The 14,775-nt window shown below is 48.6% G+C and overlaps 1 protein-coding gene across 3 annotated transcripts in view; it reads left to right on the top strand.

Moving 5' to 3' along the window:
* LRRC66 (leucine rich repeat containing 66) overlaps positions 1-11,150 on the top strand; it is a 34,470-nt gene extending 23,320 nt beyond the window's left edge. For all 3 annotated transcript variants that reach the window (XM_070068208.1, XM_070068207.1, XM_051828623.2), the window contains 3 exons: positions 974-1,143; positions 6,662-6,851; positions 8,737-11,150. In XM_070068208.1, coding sequence (XP_069924309.1) covers positions 974-1,143; positions 6,662-6,851; positions 8,737-10,484 — 2,108 coding nt within the window. In that variant the 3' untranslated portion in view covers positions 10,485-11,150. The remainder of the gene's footprint in view (positions 1-973; positions 1,144-6,661; positions 6,852-8,736) is intronic.
* Positions 11,151-14,775: the final 3,625 nt, after the last annotated feature.

Raw genomic sequence — 14,775 nt, 5'->3', positions numbered from 1 at the left:
TCAGGAGCCAGGAGCCCCCTCCAGGTCTCTGATGTGGGTGCAGGGGCCTAAGAAGGACTTGGCCCATCCTCCACTGCTTTCCTAGGCCATACCAAAGACCTGGATCAGAAGTGGAGCAGCCAGGACTCGTACCAGTGCCCATAGGGGTGCCAGCACCGCTGGCAGTGGCTTCATCCACCATGCCACAGCGTTAGCCCCGATCCCACTCTTAAGTATGGCTATTTCCAGTAGTTTGTTATCTCCTTTCAGACCCTTCGTTCTGCTCACTCAAAACATATGCATATGTTTGTGTACAGTGCTTTTTTCCTAAGAAGTCTGGAATTGGACTCTGTTAGTGTTGGGGTCTTAAGCCTGAGGCTGGCCCCTGACCAGCAGGGGCAGTACAGGCACTCCTCAACAAGGTGAACGGGAGAGGTAAGGTCGACAGGTCAAGCACACCGCAGCAAGCACCCGTGAGCTCTGTCTAAGCGGGAACTACTTTATTGAGGAAGTGTGCAGGTTTATAAGGCTTACAAAAGACGTGTGCAGTAGGGGAGCCAGTCAACAAAAAGGTCATGCAGGCATGGGTGGACCACGCACAGGGGCATATAGGGGTCATGTACTGTCCACGTGTCCAGAACTAAAGCGGACCTATCCCTGCAGGTGGTCTGATCTCCCGTGACTTAACCGCAGCGGCTGCAAACACGCCCCCCAAACATCCGCCAGGCACTGTATTGTTAGGGACTATTTTAGGCAATGCTCAATATGTTAGTGCTCTGCATCTTAACTGTTTCCTTCCTGCTCAGTCAGCTCACATGTTGATCTACACTGTTTTCCTTTCAGGCTGCCCTAGTATTTCACAGTTGTAGTAAACCCTACTTTAACAGTTTCCCAATGGAGAACCATGAGTGTTGTCTTTAGTTCTACCATTACAAACAATGCTGCAGTAGACAACACCAGTTTATATTTTAATTTACTTTTTAATTTTTCACAGGATTATGGAGACTGAAGTCATTACAGAGTTTGGATCTTTCATTCAATGGGATATTGGAAATCGGGCTGTCTGATTTCCATAACTGCCTGCAACTGGAAAACCTCTACTTAAAGAGCAACAAGATATTCAAAATTCACCCAGATGCCTTCAAGGACCTCAAAAACTTACAGGTTCTAAAAGTATTTTTGTAATATTTCAAGTATGAAACATATGGGCAACATTAGAAGAATATGTCCATTGCAGAGTTCCTTCATGTCCAGTTGGAGTGGCTATTAATCAAAAACTATAAATGTATTTTAAGATCCTATAAAAAGTTTTTCTTCCCTCAAAATTCAAAGCCCACAGTAATGGAGCTGAATTGGACTTAAAAATAATACTCAGCAGCAAGAACTGGCAACATTATTTTTTTCTAAATCAAATTAAATCTGACTCGAAGTTTCCATTTACCAGTTAGCAAGACATTAAATTTTAGTTATTTGTGAGGCCACCTCGTTGCGCTGTGAGCTCAGTCAGAGGTCCCAGGGCTGTTGTGCAAGCTGGACCACTTGGGGAGATCCTTTGCCCCACGCTGGCCCATGCAGAGGAGTCCCTCTGCAAGACTGCAGGGGACTTTGCAGGCCGATGAATGCCTGCAATGACTATAGCTCATGCTTCTATAGCACCTACCACATGCCACATACGGTTCTCAACTCCATACGCCAACTGGGGGCACCCTGTCCCACTGTGGAGCCAGAGTGCCTGCCTGTCACTTAGCATAATCTCCCTAAGTCCTGACAGCTGGGAGGGGAAGGAGCCGCGAAGCCCTGCCCTAGGCTGGCCAGCTGCCGCCCCTTCTCTCCCAATCGCTTTCCTGTGCATCCCTTCCCTTGAGGAGGGTCCTGTAAGACCCCCACCACGGGCCTCCAATGTGGCACCAAAAACAGTGGTTGGGGTCAGTCATTAGTCCCCGTCTCTGTAACTCTACCACCCCACATTCTGCATACAGGCCACATCTTCAGTGGAAATACAACATGAGCCACACAGGGAATTTTAAATATTCTAGTAGCTAAGTTTTAAAAAAGTTTGAAACTAAGTTTAAAACTAAGCAGGTGAATTTCATTTTGGTGATACATATTATTTAGCCCAAGATACTGAAATACCTGTTACACATGTAATCAGCATAGAAATTATTAATGAAATACTTTACATTTCAGACTGTCTTCTGATGCATGTTTTACACTTACCCTGCATGCTCCAGTGTGGACCACCCACATTTTAATTGCTTATCTGAAAATGGAGAAAACTTGGTTCCTTTCTCATAGAGGGTTTTTTTTTTTAAGATTTATTTATTTGAAAAATAGAGTTACAGTGAGAGGTTGAGAGAGAGAGAGAGAAAGAGATAGGTCTTCCAACTGCTGGTTTACTCCCCAGATAACCACAACGGCTAAAGCTGAGCTGACCCAAAGCCAGGAGCTAGAAGCCAGAAGCCAGAAGCCAGGAGCCTCTTCCAGGTCTCCCACATATGTGCAGGAACCCAAGGACTTGGACCATCCTCCGCTGCTTTCTCAGGTGCATTAGCAGAGAGCTGGATCAGAAGAGGAATGAATAGCCAGGACTCGAACCGGCACCCATATGGGATGCTGGTGCTGCAGACCTGGGCTTTAACCCACTGCGCCACAGGGCCAATCCCTCTTTCTCATTGAGTTTTATGAGAAATGTTTTCATCTATGCAAAGTGCTCAGGACATTACATGGAATTTAGTAAGCTCCTTATAAAAGTAGATTACATATAGAAATTTAGAGTGTCCACAGTTACCCTACTCTTTTTTTTTTTTTTTTTTTTTTTTTTTTGACAGGCAGGGTGGACAGTGAGAGAGAGAGACAGAGAGAAAGGTCTTCCTTTTTGCCGTTGGTTCACCCTCCAATGGCTGCCACGGCCAGCACGCTGCGGCCGGCGCATCGTGCTGATCCGATGGCACGAGCCAGGTACTTGTCCTGGTCTCCCATGGGGTGCAGGGCCCAAGGACTTGGGCCATCCTCCACTGCACTCCCTGGCCACAGCAGAGAGCTGGCCTGGAAGAGGGGCAACCGGGACAGAACCTGGCGCCCCGACCGGGACTAGAACCCGGTGTGCCGGCGCTGCAAGGCAGAGGATTAGCCTAGTGAGCCGCGGCACCGGCTATCCTACTCTTTTAATATACAAATCTGATGATGCCATTCCTTGGTGAAAACCCTTCTGGAAGTTCACAGCCAGTTCCTGGTTCCTGTCTGCCTCTGTGGTCTCATTTGGAGCCACTCTTCTTTGCTTCCTGCTCTCCTATCTCTATTTTCACCACAAACCCTCCCCTATGCTCATCCTTGGCCTGAGAAGAGCTAGTGCTTATAAATCCCTCCAGCTTTTGTTTAACCATCATCCTCTAGGGGCCAGCATTGTGGTGGAGTGGGTAAAGCCACCACTTGCCACGCTGACATCCCATATGGGCACTGGTTAGAGTCTCGGCTGTTCCACATCTGATCCAGCTCCCTGCTAATGTACCTGGGAAAGCAGTGGAAGATGGCCCAAGTCCTTGGGCCCCTGCACCCATGTGGGAGACCTGGAAGAGGCTCCTGGCTCCTGGCTTCAGATCCGCTCAGCTCCGGCCATTGTGTCCATTTGGGAAGTGAACCAGCGGAGGGAAGACCTCTCTCTCTCTCTCTCTCTCTCTCTCTCTCTCTCTCTCTCCCCCTCTGCCTCTCCATAGTAACTCTGCTTTTCAAATAAATAAATCTTAAAAAATAAAAAAATCACACATACATAGATCATCCCACAATTTCTGTTGGTCAGGAATCCAGGGCTGGTTTCTCTGGGGCTGTTGCTTCAGGGTCTCTCAAGAGGCTGTAGCCAAAGTGTTTCCAAGGCTGGAGCCTCAGCCCCGCTGGCAAAGGACTTGCTTCCGAGCTCACTGAGTTGTGTGCAGACTTCAGTGCCCTGGAGGGCTGTCAGACCAAGGGCTCACTTCCTCCCTGGCTCCTGGCTTGAGCCTCTCCTCAGTTTTGTGCCCTGTGGGCTTCTCCACCATGGCAGCTTGCTCCAGGGCCAACAAGGGACAGAGGCTGGCAAGATCTTTGTGATTTTTATGAAATATGTCATGGAAGAGACATCCCATTGCTTTAGCGGGAGTCTTCTGGCTAGAAACAAATCACTGGTCTTGTCCACACTCAAGGGGAATAGATTGTTCCGTGGCATGAGTACCCCCAGGGGCAGGATCACTGGAGATTGTCTTTAAGTCCGTCTGCCACAGTGGTGGTCACAGCAGGTGGAAGTGCTCCCCAGTTCACCATAAATAGGTTGGCAACTGTCTGAAACCTCTTTGGGATCCTGTATTCCGAGGATATTTGTGTAAGCCACTTGCCCTATGTTTCTTTTTAAAATTTTATTTGCTCTTTTATCACGCTTTACAAGACTTTCTGCAGCTCACAGGGAATAGATGCAAGAGGCAAAACAAAAATCAGCTCTGCGAGTGTTTTAAAACCAGCTGTAATTCCCAGTTCACTGGAGGTGCCCAGAACCATACAACTTCTCCTTCTTTATTATCCATTCCACACGTCTGGCAGCAACTCAAAAAACTAGTTTTGGAATATGATGAACCTATTTGATATCAGAAAGCTGAATATCAAAATGGATGTTGTCTTTCTTCTGGGACATGAATTTAATATTTACACTATTCTATGTTTCTTCCCACGTGGGAGTCTTTTCAGAAGCCAGAATGATTTTCCAAAGCATAAATTTGTCACTGAGTTTAAATGGAATGAAATAAGTTTCATCGACATTTCAAATTAGCATTTCTTCTCTTAATTTTATCCCATTCTTCCTAGATCCAGTGATTTGTGAAGCAGTATTGTATGCTTCTCCCAATCTTTCTTCGATGTACACCCTTTCAAATGCTAGTGGATGGGTCCTTTCTCTAGCCAAATTGGACTGTCTTGTTTTCATCTTTTCTCGGATATTATTCCTCCTGAATCATTTCATTAATTTTCTGTCCTTCCTCCAGTCCTGCTTTCTGTTCCATGATTTGTAGTAGAAAAAGATGCTAGGATGAGAAAAATGCCAAATAACTACCAGAAAAGCATCAGAATATTCCAGTCTGCAGTTGAGGCACTGGGGTACCCAAGAAAGCTACTAATCTTAGGCAAGGCCGGGCCAAAGCAGTGTTTCTGCTTCCCCACCCCACAGTCGCCTGCCTTCTATTTTTGGCTGCCTTCCTTCCAGAGTGAAGACGGGCTGCTCGGCGCTGGAAAGGTCGCCTGTCTACCTGAACTCACAGAAAGCTGCCCTTCGTGTGCAGTGCTGTCGTCTCTGCCGCTGTCCACTTGTTTGCATCAGCTCTTCTTGCAAGTTTATGTAACCCAAGATGTAAATGCTGATTTTCCAGAAATCTTTAGAGCTGAGTGGCCTTGGTAACATTCAGCCTTTCTGGTTTTCATCCATATTCCTCTTTTTTAAAAGCTAGAATTGCACTTTCTCTTTCATGATTTTCTCTCCTCTTAGTAACTCCACTCCCATGCTGCCCTAAACCCCACGACTCCACCCTGGCTGCCGCACACTCCAGGACTCCCCCACCCAACACTTCCTTCACCCTGGTGCTGCGGAGGCTCAGGCTCTGAGAGGGTGTATTCTGTAGTGGAGGGCACACAGCTGAGAAGCCAGATCCAATCTCAACTCTGCCAGTCCTTTCCAACATTTACTAAGAACCTGCTAGGTCCCAGGCCCCTATGCCAGGGTCTAATGTGGGCTATACTAATGTGGCTTAGCCAAGTTCCCTCCTCCATGAAAAGGAGGAGAATGAAGTTGTTGGGAGGGTTAGAAAAAATATACCTAAAGCCCCCAGCAGATCCCTGATACCCAGCCATGGCCTGCAAGTGGGCCCCGAGAAACACCGACCACACAGCCACACTTCCCGGCAGCACCTGCACCTGCCGTGTCCTGCTCAACAGTCTCTGCCCCGAGACCCTAGAACCAGGAACCCCATCTGTTCCCTGGCTCTCCCTATCTTCCTTATTAGACCAGAAAAAGTAATCCTTTTGTGTGTACTGAAAACCATGGATGCAAAGAAATGCACTAGCACCTTTGAGATAATATTGGATACGAAAGATCTCTCTTTGCTGCTTCTGGCGCATCACAATTCTCTGTTCTGTGTCTCGTCATCGTGTATCTGACAGTCTTCAAGATCACAGTGTATCCAGAAATTCTAGACCTGTTACCAATTCTAGGCCTTGATCACATGAGAGTCTAGGTTTTATTTAATAGTGTAAATTACAACTCACAGGAAAGAAGGAAAGGAACATGATTGGACATCTAATACAGGCACCACACTCAGCTTTCACACCCCTGGGAGGGAGTTTCAGAAACAATTGGTCAAGACTCACAGAGTGTTTTGGGGAAGAGGGGAGGTTTCAACCCAGCATTCTCTGATCCTCAGACCTATGCTAAGCTTGCAAAAGGCATTCCAAAAGTTCCTGGGAAATGTGTTTTATGAAGACTGTGCAAGGATTTCAAAATTATTTTGCACCAAAATAAAGGTATCTTTAAATTAATTTTTGCTTCAACTTTTTGAATTACCCTTACTATATTGCTTCCATAGAGATGTAAACAGTAGCTTCCAGTAACTCTTACTTAGACTCTAACCGTCTTTATTCCCAGAGAAGCCTAAATGTGTGCCTTCTCAAGCAGGTCGTGGACCTCAGCAGCAACGCTCTGACCGCTGTCCTGCCGATGATGGGCATCGCCCTGGAACTCCCGCATCTGGACGTGGACCTGGCCGACAACCCCTGGCAGTGTGATGACAGCGTGCCGGAATTCCAAAACTCCATTGCTGGATCCTGGAGGGAAAAGTGGAGTGCGATATGCAACAGATCCACGGGTACGCCAGCGGGGCCTCTGCTTTCTGCATGGCTTCATTTGAGAGTAGAGTGCACACCCACAAGACCGTGGTCCTGTTTGAAATCCTGGGAGCAGGAGTGCTCCTCCCCGGCGGTGCTCCACGTGGCACTGCGGCATTCCCCTGTCGGTGGTGCCTCACTGTTTTCCTCAGGTCATGAATGATTTTTTTCACGTAATCAAATCTAGTTCCGGTCACTCAGAGTCAATTGGATTTGGTCAAGAACAGACATTTTGCTAGATAGAGTTTTACCCTGTTGCCCCTAAATGTCACAATTTTATCCCTATCCTTAACCAACAATTGATTAAAGAAATCACTTAAGGGGCCGGGGCTGTGGCATAGCGGGTAAAGCCACCTCCTGCAGTGCCAGCATCCCATACGGGCACTGGTTCGTGTCCCGGCTGCTCCACTTCCCATCCAGCTCTCCTATGGCCTGGGAGCAGGGGAAGACAGTTGGGCCCCTCCACCTGCGTGGAGACCTGGAAGGAACTCCTGGCTGCTGGCTTCAACCTGGCCTAATCTTGGCTGTTGCGGCCATTTGGGGAGTGAACCAGCAGATGGAAGACCTCCCTCTCTCTTTCTCTCTCTCTTTCTGCCTCTGCCTCTGTAACTTTGCCCTTCAAATAAGTAAATAAATCTTTTTTAAAAATCATTATAAAAATCTGAAACATCATTATTTTAAATGCTTGCTCACCCCCTGGAAGTCTGGTCCTCTGTATACACAAAACAAACACTGTTACATCAAAAGCCTTACCTTCCTTCAATTTGTTCCTGGCCCCTCTCCCAAAGTTTTGTGTGTTTTTTTTGTTTGTTTGTTTTTTGTTTTTGTTTTTGTTTTTGTTTTTTTGACAGGCAGAGTTAGACAGTGAAAGAGAGACAGAGAGAAAGGTCTTCCTTCTGTTGGTTCACTCCCCAAATGGCTGCCACGGCCAGAGCTACGCTAGTCTGAAGCCAGGAGGCAGGTGCAGGGGCCCAAGCACTTGGGCCATCCACCACTGCCCTCCCGGGCCACAACACAGAGCTGGACTGGAAAAGGAGCAACCAGGACAGAACCCAGCGCCCATTTGGGATGCTGGTGCTGCAGGCTGAGGATTAACCAAGTGAGCCACAGCACCAGCCCCCCAAAGTTCTAGAATCTGTTACTGGTGTTGAAGGTGGGAAGGTTTCTTTTTTTAATTAAAAAAAATTTTTTTTTAATTGTTTGCACTACTAACTATGTTGGGTAGATCTCAAACTCCTAACTAGGAAAAAATAAGTCAGATTTCTTTCTTTAAGTCAGTCTTAGCCTCTGCTCCATTCGGGACCACCTTTAAAGTAGGACCATGGGCTTGCTTAGAGGTTTGGAAGAAATCCGTGAAGAGCAGAGAGAAGTCTGAATGTTGCCAGCCACACGTGTTTCACTCCTTTACAAAAGCCACAAACGGCATCTGAGCACAGGAGGCCAACCGTCCGGAAGCAGTATGGGCAACCGGACGGTTCTGTGTTCCGCAGCACAGGGAATGGCTGGGAATGAGGCTGCAAACCCGCGGGAGCGAGCCAGGTTTTGCAGGAGGCTGGTGCAATCTGGGCAACTGTGAAGTAGCTGAGGCCACGAAGGAGAAGCTGTGTGGCTGTCCCTGCAGGCTGGCCACTTCGTCCACGGGCAGCAGGCAGGCAGGAAGCCCAAGAACCATACACCTCCGCAGACCGAGGCCTGGCAGCCCTGTGTGAATGTGCACGGAGCCCCAGGCACACTGTTGGCAGCGCACAAGGAGGAGATGCTATCACCACGTGACATACACATTGAGATATAGCCAGAGGAGGCCTTTGAAACCCCTCGAGCCTTATTTCGAGTCTGTTCATGTGTGTGTTTATCCCGCACCTGCAGGATACGAGGCGGCCCAGAGGGAGACTCCCCGCAGCAGACTTTCCAGCGAGACCCACCTTCCTCACACCGATCGCAGTCACGGGGAAGACCACGGAGGGAGCCAGGCGGAGAGGCCCCGGGAAGGAAGGCGCATGCACTTGTCCACCGCGGGGAGGCCGGCGCATTCGGGCTCTGATCTCTGGGAGCAGCATGGCCGGCCGCCAAGAAGGGTGAGGGACGTGCACGCTGCGTACAGACAGGACGAGGATGCCGAACAGCACCCGGACCTGACCCTGGCCGTCTGCCTGTCCGTGTTCCTGACGTTCGCTGTGGCTTTCTCCCTGGGAGCTCTGGCAAGGCCCTACATTGACAGACTGTGGCTCCAAAGATGCCGCCCCAAGGGCCCTCCTGGTCCAGGCAATGCCTATGCAAACGAGGGCTTCTACGACGACGCAGTGGCTGCCAGGAACACGCAGCACCCCAGGACACATGTGCACCAAGGGGTTCACGATCCAGACCTCTATGAGAACCAGGACGCTCTCTCAACGACAGAGCCACACCTATACCTCACTGTCCTTCCAGACGGAAGCCAGCAAAGGAGCCGCTGGCGCAGCTCCGAGCAAGGCGGCGGCGGCAGCCGAGCTGGCAGCAGGTACGACAAGGTGCTTCTGAACGGCAGTTCGGCCCGTGCCCGCAACCAGCAGGTCGCTTCAGCCGCACCAGCGCCGACCTACGGGAACGACGTCCTCGGAGACTTCCACTACGAAAGCGTGGCCGAGGAGCACGCTCCCAGGGAGCGCTCCGTGGACGTCCCTTCCGGAGCCGGCACGTTACAGACTCTGTCTGCCTCAACCCAGAATGTGAATCCATTAGACCCGCCACGCTGGAAAGAAATGCCAGCTTCGGTCTCTGGAACGCTACCATCCACCAATGCACAGAGGCCCGGGGAGAATCAGGAGAGAGCGGGCACTGCCCAGTCACCTTCAGAAACCCCAGCCTTACCGATGGAATTCTCTCAGGGAATGCAACCGGGCTGGCACCTGAATTTGCCGAGCGCACCGCAGCCAAGGGTCAAGGGGGCCGGTGCTGAAGCGGATCCCTCAGCCTATTATAACGGTGGGGTCACACACGGTGACCCAGGAGGCGCAGACCCTCCCATCTTTCCTCCAAGATGGGGCAGTTGGCAGGCTGCTCTTTCCGACCCTCAGAACAAGCTGGAGAGTGACTACGACTCCGATGAAGGGTCTTTGTTTACCCTAAGTTCGACAAGCTCAGAAGGTGCAAGGGAGGTGACTGAAGCAGAATCACGTGGGGAGGAATGCTCTGGGGTCGGGGAGCCCCTACAGGACATGCACTCGGGGCACAGCAGGGACATGACATCAGAAGAAAGTCTTGAGGACAACACCCCCTCCCAGAGGATTCTGGGAAAATATGAGAATCGGGAGGATCATTTTGAAAAACTTCTCATTTCCGGGCCAGACTCTGGTTTGGGTGATAGTCATCTGGAAAGTGTGTCTGACACCCACGAATGTGAAAATCCATTCAGCTCGCCCAGCTCGCTGGGCGGTGGCCGTGTGAGCGGTGAGGTTCCAGGCACGTTCAGTTACGATTATGACACAGCTCCTCAACCCGAGGCAGTGGAGTGGCACTGCTCGCTTAGAGACCTGCTGTTTGCAAGTGCTGGGGTTCCCACAGCGCCTGATGAGAGGGATTGCCAGGAAGGAGACTCAGACAGAAAGGCAACTAGGAAACTTTCCTTCAGGGAATAAACACAGCTCAAAAAGACGTTCCTTTCAAGGTCACCTCTTAAGACCCTCACAGCAAAATCCTAAAGGGGGCGACATGAATTCTGACCAGACAGAAACTGAGGCAAATGTGGGGTTTGTATGTCCATTGAAGGTTATGATCCCGAACAGTTGTTAAAATCCTACAGTGATAAAGTATTTCTCAGTGTGTACGGGGTAGAAGGTGGGGAAGACAGTTCCAAAAACCAAGCGCCTCCACCTCAAACCATTTCACTCAGAACACAGGAACAACTCAGTGCTGGAGACTGGGGTAAATACTCAGAGGACATCTCCTGTTGCACTTAGAAGGTGATTCTAACTTGTACACTCAAACGCAGACCCAGGGCGATTGGCAGGGAGTTGGCTCTCTGTGTGAGGATCAACTCTACTACCACAAAGACAAGGAGCTCACCTTGCCATCAGAGGAGCTCAAGTGACATCTTTGATACCTACAAGGCCCTTGTATGGAAGTGCTGAACAGATTTTAATGAATTCTGCACAAAGACTGGCAGAATGTTTTTGGAGGTTGATAGTGAAACTGCAAAATTGGAAGGGTTCAGAAAAATTGTAAATATTTTTAATTATTGTAACTATCTTTAATAAGTTATGTTAAAAGAGGGACCATTTCCTAGAACAAAAATTAAACATTAACTTTAAAGAAAAGAAGTGATGTTTTCTGTAAAAGAAAAAGGTGTTCTGCCATTATCCTTGCCTGGCCCTTGGTGTGACGCTCCGGCCTGGGCTCTTAGGAGCTGTGTTCTTCTCTCTTTCCACTTCTGACAGTTTCTCGTTTTTCTTCCTGCCGCTTCTCTTCTGCTTGCCTCTAAAAGACAGCACAGAGCCTGAACATGATCTGTGTCCCGCATCATGCAGACATTTAAACCCAAGGTCTTATGTTAGTGTTACTGAGAGGATGGAAGCAATGCAAGCATGGCACCTACATACAGGGAGAGGCGAGACAGAGCCGCACGCTGCAGAGGTTTCCTTTGACGGAGACACAGGAGTCCCTGGCAGGTGGCAACTGGAGGATGCTGGTGACTTCTTCTGTCTCAGCTTAAAAGAATAGGGAGCCAGCTGACCACAGCACCAGAGACAACGGAGAGAAGCCACTGACCGCTGCTTTGAGAGCCTTGTTGGGAGGCTCCACATACATCTGTGCCCACGTCTTTGTCTCTGTTGCTTCTGCCCAAGATGCTCTTTCCAACCCCACTCAAACAAGTCCTCTTTTAGCTGGCTCGCTCATACTTAGCTCTTAGCTTTATTGTCATTTTCCCCAGGGAAAACTCCTTGGACCCCAGACTACGTTAGAGTTCCCTATTCCTAACTCTCTCATGACTTAGCATTGCTCTTCATATGGGTGAGCTTATCACAGGTCAAATTACAAAACAATTTGGGTGATTATAGATTTGATGTCTATTTGTCCCTTTTATACTATATAATGAAAAAAAAACATGTCTGTCTCTTCAAGGCCTGGAATTTTTAGGTTTTCAACACATGTATTTACTGAATAAATGAATGAATGAATGAACAAACCCTTTAGTGCAGCAAACAATGGCATCCCTGGTCTGGCCCCGCTCATATCCAATTTGCAATGCACTGGGCCCTGCTCCATCCCCGACTGCCGAAGTTTGAGCCAGCCATACCGAAGTGCTGGCAGTTACAGATGCATTGCAATGTGCCACTCCACTGTGCCGAGGCCCATATGGCTGACTGCTTTCTGCCTGTTTTCTGGATGGCACATTTGACCTCTCAAGTAAGCCCAGCCTCATCTGCCTGGAATTATCTACTCTTCTTCCAAGACTCAGTTTGAGGGTCCCCTCCTTTGTGAGCCCGTCTTACCTCATCCCACGCAAGTAGAAACAAGCATTCCTCCTCGCAGCGGGCTTCCACTGTGCTCTTCGTATTTTGTGGAGGTAGAGAGGGCTTCCCCTGGCTTGTGGAGATCTACTACGTTCTTCTATTGGCCAACTTCCAATATTTGAGTAAAATTCAGTCCCAACGTGTAACCAAGACTATGAAAGTCACCTCACATTTGACAGTTATTTCACAAAGTGAAAACTTACTTTCTCTTCCTCCAGTATAGAAAAAAGTACATCTATGATCTTTAATATTTTTCTCTGCATTCAGACTTTAAAGAAAGCTTCCGGTAGCACAGTATAAACATCACAGGTGTTAGGCTAAGCAGCTCTATTTCTCAGTAAGCCCCTCATTTCATATAAAAATGAATTTTTAAAACCTTTCACAAAATGCCTGCTGTACACTTGGCTAATAATTGCTCATAAGGGTGAAATTTAAGGGGCTGGTGCTGTGGCATAGCAGGTAAAGCCGCCACCTACAGTGCATCCCATATGGGCGCCAGTTCAAGTCCTAGCTACTCCACTTCCGAACCAGCTCTCTGCTGTGGTCTGGGAAAGCAGCAGAGGATGGCCCAAGCCCTTGGGCCCCTGCACTGGTGTGGGAGACCCAGAGAAAGCTCCTGGCTCCTGGCTTCAGATCAGCACATCTCTGGCCATTGTGGCCATCTGGAGAGTGAACCAGCAGATGGAGGACCTCTCTCTCTCTCATTCTCTCTTTCTCTCTGCCTCTCAAATAAATAAGTAAATCTTTAAAGAAAAAAAAGAAATTTTTTTTAAAAAGAGTGAGATTTAAGGCCTCATGCTTCCCAATTTTCAAAATACCTCACATCTGAGGTCTGCCCCTAAGTTGCCCTCAGCTTTAAACTACCCCAGTTCTATGGAGTCCCTTGTCCCACTTCCAGCCTTAGTTCCACCCCTTTCAGTTATGTCCCCAGTTCTTTTTTTTTTTCTTTTTCTTTTTTTTTTTTTTGACAAGCAGAGTGGATAGTGAGAGAGAGAGACAGAGAGAAAGGTCTTCCTTTTTGCCGTTGGTTCACCCTCCAATGGCCGCCACTGCGGCCGGTGCACTGCGGCCAGTGCACCGCGCTGATCCGAAGGCAGGAGCCAGGTGCTTCTCCTGGTCTCCCATGGGGTGCAGGGCCCAAGCACCTGGGCCATCCTCCACTGCACTCCCAGGCCACAGCAGAGAGCTGGCCTGGAAGAGTGGCAACCGGGACAGAATCTGGTGCCCCAACCGGGACTAGAACCCAGTGTGCTGGCGCCGCAAGGCGGAGGATTAGCCTAGTGAGCTGCAGCGCTGGCCCCAAGTTCTGCTATTACATAAGTGACCTCAGAAATGTGGTTTACTTTTCATTAAAATAATCCTTTTTGCATTTCTTTTGCAGAGTAACTCAAACACATTTTTATCAGTCTAACAATACTACATCTGCATATATTAGCCTAAGAAAGTTTTTGGAAAATCTCTGATATAATTTAACTTTACGTGTTTCCAAAACCATTAAATAAGTCAGGAGCCAATGGCTGCAAACCCAAAATGTAAAACATCGTATTCTCCTTGAAGAGAGTTAAGTGCCATCAATCATTGCCTTTTGAATGCTGTATCCTGAAATCCCTTAGGGTTCAATAACTGCATTTTGGGATCAGGTTGACAAATTCTTCCTCTCTGCCCCTCTAGGATGGTCCAGGGTGGGAGGTCTGGGACTCTGTCTCTTTGGGAAGCTTTTGGCCAGTTCTTTTCAGCGACCATGCTGGGTGAAGGGGAAACCAAGGGAGTATCCAAGAATCACCAGGAATAGCTGCTGGAACCACTAAGCAGCAAATAAATGCAAGCAAGGTGTCTTCACATTTCTAGTCTATTTAAAACATAAAAATCCACTCCACCCAAGGCTGCAAATTCTTTTTTTTTTTTTTTAAGATTTATTTATTTATTTGAAAGTTAGAGTTACACAGAGAGAGGAGAGGCAGAGAGAGAGAGAGAAAAAGAGAAAGAAGTCCTCCAACCAATGGTTCACTCCCCAATTGGCCGCAGCGGCCGAAGCTGTGCCAATCCAAAGCCAGGAGCCAGGAGCTTCTTCTCGGTCTCCCACACTGGTGCAGGGCCCCAAGGACATGGGCCATCTTCCACTGCTATCCCAGGCCATAGCAGAGAGCTGGATCGGAAGAGGAGCAGCCGGGACTAGAACCAGCGCCCATATGGGATGCCAGTGCTTCAGGCCAGGGCATTAACCCACTGCACCACGGCACCAGCTCCACAAATTCTTTTTGAAGTACCTTCATACCCAAGGTAGGAGGGGGAAAACAATTCTTATTTCTTTGGGAGGGAAGTTTTGATGAATGCCATTAGTTCTTCACAGCAGATTAGCCTGTCCTATTCCAGGAGGTTGTATGAACTCGTACACTAATCAGGGCAAAGAGTCCCA

The sequence above is a fragment of the Oryctolagus cuniculus genome, chromosome 2 (assembly GCF_964237555.1).
Source record: "Oryctolagus cuniculus chromosome 2, mOryCun1.1, whole genome shotgun sequence".
NCBI lineage: Eukaryota > Metazoa > Chordata > Mammalia > Lagomorpha > Leporidae > Oryctolagus > Oryctolagus cuniculus.
Note: the sequence above shows the minus strand (reverse complement) of the source record. Positions and strands in the feature narration are given on the sequence as shown.